Source organism: Salvelinus sp. IW2-2015, linkage group LG12, assembly GCF_002910315.2.
Source record: "Salvelinus sp. IW2-2015 linkage group LG12, ASM291031v2, whole genome shotgun sequence".
Taxonomy (NCBI): Eukaryota; Metazoa; Chordata; class Actinopteri; order Salmoniformes; family Salmonidae; genus Salvelinus; species Salvelinus sp. IW2-2015.
The window spans coordinates 3,983,669-3,989,487 of NC_036852.1; the positions used below are offsets into that span (position 1 = coordinate 3,983,669).

Below are 5,819 nucleotides of genomic sequence, written 5' to 3' on the forward strand. Positions count from 1 at the left end.
ACATGGTGATTATGATTTATATATACGGTGATAACTCACACCTGGTAACATACAACACAGTGTAAAGTCTGTTATTGAGTCAATGTAGTTTTAGGCGTAGCTATAGMAGGTATGCAGTGGGTTKATTGTTTTTGGACCATGTGATGTTCTTATAATAGGACACACTTGGCATACTCTCTTTCCCAAACACTGGAAGTGCTTTACATGATAAGCATTGTACTTTAGGAATTASTGTTTTCCATGCACAAGTTAGTTTCAGCACCACCCGATGGAATTATGGTAGGGTCAGAACGCGCTATAGGGACGGAGCTGTACAGCTCAAACATGGGGCTGAAACACCTTAGCACCACTTAAATAACTCAGACGTACCTAGCAATTTACAAGACAGTGCAACATGTGTCTACTTGGTGCAAATAATTCACGCATTATAGATATGTCAAACTGAACTGTCAACTATTGATTGTAATGAATACCMTGCTACAGTAGAGTGAAATATGATTAGTCAGCACAATGTTCTGTCAGAAAATATGGAGTTAGAGTACCCTCTTATGGCAATTGGTATAACGACTTTGTTTGATGTAGGCTAACTGTAAAAKAATACAAATAAAAAGTAGTTTTTTTTCAGGAACGATTGCGTAATCACACCGTTTGATAGACTGATGTATTGCGATCCTTCTTTTAGCATTTGAGTGCGTTCATTCTCGATTTCCTCTGGTCATTACCGTTATAATTCTCAATGATGGACCTTAGGCTGGTGAGTCATCGTGGCATAATAGGTCGGATCGAAATCATAGGCAGTACTCTGGAGGCAGCAGTACCATGTGCATTAAAGCWATTATAAGCGGTAATTTTCTTCTCGACAAAGCTGACGCATTTCCCACTGAATGAGAGAAAAGGCTAGGTGAACAGAGAGGACCAAAATTGAACATGTAGGTGAATAGGTATACCGTTTTAATGGGTCCTTGGGATATAGCCTTATTTTTTTCCTTCTGGATGGATCAACCCACTGCCCCTCATTCATTAAATTGAATTCGACTAGACAGCTTATTAGCTTGCGGGAGAGGATGACGTTTTAACTAACCACAGCAATGTGCATAGGCTAGAGTAGCCTACAGTGGCAAGTAAGATAACAGGGGAAAGTTAAGTGACGCTTGGAGTTCCTGGAGGATCGTTTTCACTGTCGCACCTATGATAACGCACCGGTTAGCAAATCGTTGCAGTGTGTGCATGTGAGCGGCAACTGGAGGTGAGTGTGATTTCTGATTTAGATGGGGCGCCGGGCCGCWASTCCGCTCTGAGTGGACAAATGACTTGAGACCAAGGGTATGTAACACGAAAAACGTTGTTGTCACAACCGAAGATGAGGGCTCGGCATTAAAACCTCTCATCTCCAAAAGGCGGGAAGGAGGTGGCAGCACAAGACGCAAACAGCTGCTTGATATGAGTAGGAAGTCAGTCAAGCAAATCAGGAGAGAACAATACACGATCGAGACTGCCTGCGGTGGCAAATATAAACGGAGAATATCTATATCCCTCTGAAGGAGCCGCAGCATACCCTTGACTTTCATTGCTGCGGGTTTTGTATCGTTTTCTAACCTGGATTTAAATCAAGATGATGGCTCTCTCTACAGGTAATTGATTTTCAACCCTCTTTTATGCACGAGGATGGCATCAGAAGCACCCCCCACCCCCCTTCCCTCTATTGTTAGGGGGGTATGAGTGGGGGGGGGGGGGTCTGGGGAAAGGGAACAGCGAGGGTACATCATTAGCCTACATTGAAAACCTATTGCACTGCCTGCGAATTCATACGCAGTGAGGATCACCAATACAACGCGAACACGAACAGTTGCAGCAAAATGGGGAGATGTTATAATACTGCTGCAACAAGGTGTTTAGCATTGGGCAAAATGAATGCACACAAGGACGTCGGCCAGGAATGTAGAAAGACACGATTGGTATATTCACAGTTCCAAACAGTTATTGTATCACGGTTAGCCTACTGATTACTCTTGTAGGTCCATTATAGGGCTGCTAGTTGAAGGTGTGTGTGGTCAGGTGTGTGTATTGGGGGAGGGTGGGGTACAGTATAACACCAACGTAAGTACGGTATCATTAGTGTACTATAGTGTTAGTAGTACTGTAGTAATACTTGTCTGGTAGGAGTATAGTGTAGAAGGAGAAGTAGGAGTGTAAGTATGATGACAATACATACTACTGAAAGTACTGATTGTGGATTATATGTTGTTATTCCAGACATAGAGGACAAAATMCCCAGCTTTTCTACAATGAAACACGTGTGGATCTCTGTCTTGCTGCTTTGTATGACATGTCAAGTGGGGTAAGTGAAACGTGTACCATCCCATCTGACTATACACTGCATTACATCCTCATTTGAACAGTAGATATACTGTGCATATCCAACTATGGTGTGCTTTATTTACATCGACACTAGCCTTGTCAAGCAGTCTCCATGTTACAGTATGTGGAACTAACCAGCCTGATTGATGTTCTGTCTTTCCAAGTCTTGGCCAGACCACAGCAGAGGCATTGAAAGAGGCGGAGGCTAATGACAACATCACCATCTTCACACGGATACTGGACGGACTGCTGGACGGCTACGACAACAGACTCAGACCAGGACTTGGAGGTAACGTATACCGACTTACAGACCACTCTGATCCAAACTCATATCACTAGAGGTTACAGTACAATGCAGTACAATGCAATACAATACAGTACAATACAGTACAATGCAATGCAATACAATACAGTACAATGCAGTATTATATCAGTATTCATTTTCTTGGGGCAAATGTCATTCACTAATACTCTTGTGTTCTGGAACATCCCTTATTTGACATTAGGTTTCCTCAGAGTACACTCAAGCCAGGTGCAGCAGAACCATTGTTGCATGTTGATGCAGGAGATTTATAGAACCAAAACACAGTGTGAAATGTGGATGTTTCTCTTTCAACGTACAGTTTGTCTTTGTTAGAATTTATACTGAATGTATTGTGGTTCTTTTGCAACTTGAAGGGATTTGATGGGGAAGATAAATACTAAGAGAGTGTGCCTGCGTGTGCACTGATTTAAAGCAATTATATTACTGGAGCCTAAAGACTATGCAGGCTCTGCTGCAGCAAATTGACCTGTCACAAGAAAAAAAGTCACCAGCTGATGAGATGATAAATGCATAGTGAACTGCGCTCCATATCGAGATGTGCTGTGTGGCCCCACGTGGGACCAACTATATGCTTTGGAAACACCCCCTCACTTGCAGGGAGGGGGGGGGGGGGCAAGCTCTGGGGCGTTTTCTTTTTGGTTGGGGGCCCCCTGGAGGTCACCTCTCCCCCAGATAGCATATGAACACGTCATAATCCATGGCAAAATGATTAGCAAATTCACTTTAAAACTGCAACATTTTCTCTCAGTTTCATGGCAAAATGTTTAGAATTCCATGAGATAAGCTATTAAACTTGCTCGGACCTTGCGGGGGGGCCTCGTGAAACTGCAGTATGCCAATGCTTAGCCTCATACATAATTTGTGATCCAGCATAGCATTTTCCCCCTCTGTAAAATCACACTCGATAGAKTTCTTGGATTCAGTGAGAAAAAATAAAAGAGACTGTTCTAATATACTGATTTGCATTGACTGGAATATATTCCAAGAGCAAAGCAATCACAGTAATAGATCAATCCTTGAGTGAAGAAGGAACTGCACTGCCAACACGCCAATATATCACACAGCCCCCCCCATGACCACCACCTCCATCTGCAAAAAGTAACCTTGAGATCCAGACCTCTATTGCAGACGAGAGAGAGGGAGTCGAAGAGTGTGTCAATGGAAGATAAGAATATCCTGCATCTCTAGAGAAAATAAATTTCTTCCACCGATTTGGTCTTAGTGTTTTTTTGTCCCTTTTCTCCCCCCCTTCTAAATCGTGTTATAATGTCGCAAGTCAACATGAACATTGCAACATGGATTGCCAAAATGCGGTGTGGAGGTCAAGCTGCACTCACTTCTTAGAATTTTTCTGTCATTGAAGCTGTAAAGATTGAAATGGAGATCTCTGATGTATGATTACTCATAAATAGAATTTGTCCCTGTCCCTTGTCTCTTCCATGTTCACTGTCATATTCAAATCCCATTCTATCACAGAAAAGGTCACGGAGATCAAAACAAATATTTGTCACAAGGCTTTGGCCAGTTCAGATACTGAAATGGTGATCAACTTTACAGCATTTCACTGTTTCAATGAACGCCATTAATGCTAATTATTTCGATAGGAGAAACCCCAAAACCGCCTGTAAATGTTACGACACAACAACAATATTCATAGATGAATATAAATGAATTGTATTCATAGTTTTTTTTTTAAGTAATAAAATCAATTCTATAAAGAAATACATGCATGGTCCGGTTTCCTGGATGCATGATTAAGCCATGTCCTGCGACTGAATACGTTATATTCAATGGAGAATTCTGCTTTTAGTATTTTTGTTGTTGTCCGACTAGGTTAGTTTATTATCTCATTTGAGCCAGTTTTCACAGCAGGAAAACGAATCCTGCAGCAACAGGAAATGTTGAATTTATTGTGGATTATAATTAATGGAATTTCTGTGGCGTTGAAAACTTTTCGTGTAGGGCAATCAAGTCTGACATTTTAAGGTGGAAAATGCAAACTTTAAAGCTTTTATTCCATAGTTTATACAGATTGTAAATCAAAATTTTTTTTTTTTTGCGTAAAAATATATAATCTTACTGATCGATTGATTATGATTTGCAAATCTTAAGAAACTTGACAATAGAAAGGGTTCAGAACTTTGTGAAACTACGAGCACAGTTGAAAATATACATGGGAGAACAGTATTTGAATCACACTGTGCCGATTTTGCAGGTTTTCCCTACTTACAATGACATTGTAGGCATGGTCCTGTAATTTTATTACATAGGTCTACTTCTAACTGGTGAGATTCGAATCTAATACAAAAATCCAGACACACTCAATCACTCGACACATCTCACACACCTTTTTTAACACGCCACTACACTTAAACACACTTTCGCTTTTACCACTTGTCATGCAGACAATAGTCATTTCGCACTCACCTCACCCAACAGTAGAATCCTCCGACCGACATCCCTCACCCAGACCTCACCTCACAACTCATTTCTTTAAGCACACACACACACTCCTGTTCTCGTTCATCTCATTGCGTATTAACCTGAAACCGTTTAACTCGTTTACCTGTATAAGACACCTTTGTCACACATCAACAAACGACCCAAACCTCTCCACTAATGGCCAAGACCAGAAGAGCTGTGTAAGGACATCAGGATAAATCTGTAGACCTTGCACAAGGCTGGCATTGCTACAGGTACAATAGGAAAGGAGCTGTGAGAAGGCAACACTGTTTGGCGCAATTTAGAAAATGGAAGAAGTTCAAAGTGATGGTCAACACCTCGGTTGGGGCTTCCATGCAGATCTCAACCCGTGGGGCATCAATGATATGAGGAAGTGAGGGATAGCCCAGAACTACACGGCAGGACTGTCAACAATGACCTGAAGAGAGCTGGGACCAAGTCCTCAAAGAAACCTTAGTAACACACTACGGCGTCATAGATTAAAATCCTCAGCGCACGCAAGGTCCCCCTGCTCAAGCCAGGCATGTCAGGCCGTCTGAAGTTTGCAATGACCATTGGATGATCCAGAGGAGGAATGGGAGAAGGTCATGTGGTCTGATAAGACAAAAATAGAGCTTTTTGGTCTAAACTCCACTCGCCGTGTTTGGAGAAGAAGAAGGATGAGTAAACCCAA

The 5,819-nt window shown here is 41.9% G+C and overlaps 1 protein-coding gene across 1 annotated transcript in view; it reads left to right on the forward strand.

Annotated features, from left to right (window-relative positions):
- Nucleotides 1–701: 701 nt before the first annotated feature.
- gabra5 (gamma-aminobutyric acid type A receptor subunit alpha5) overlaps nucleotides 702–5,819 on the forward strand; it is a 34,838-nt gene continuing 29,720 nt past the window's right edge. The window contains exons 1-4 of the mRNA XM_023997647.2: nucleotides 702–1,631; nucleotides 2,254–2,338; nucleotides 2,523–2,647; nucleotides 4,160–4,224. Of these exons, the coding sequence (XP_023853415.1) occupies nucleotides 1,613–1,631; nucleotides 2,254–2,338; nucleotides 2,523–2,647; nucleotides 4,160–4,224 (294 nt within the window). The 5' untranslated portion in view covers nucleotides 702–1,612. The remainder of the gene's footprint in view (nucleotides 1,632–2,253; nucleotides 2,339–2,522; nucleotides 2,648–4,159; nucleotides 4,225–5,819) is intronic.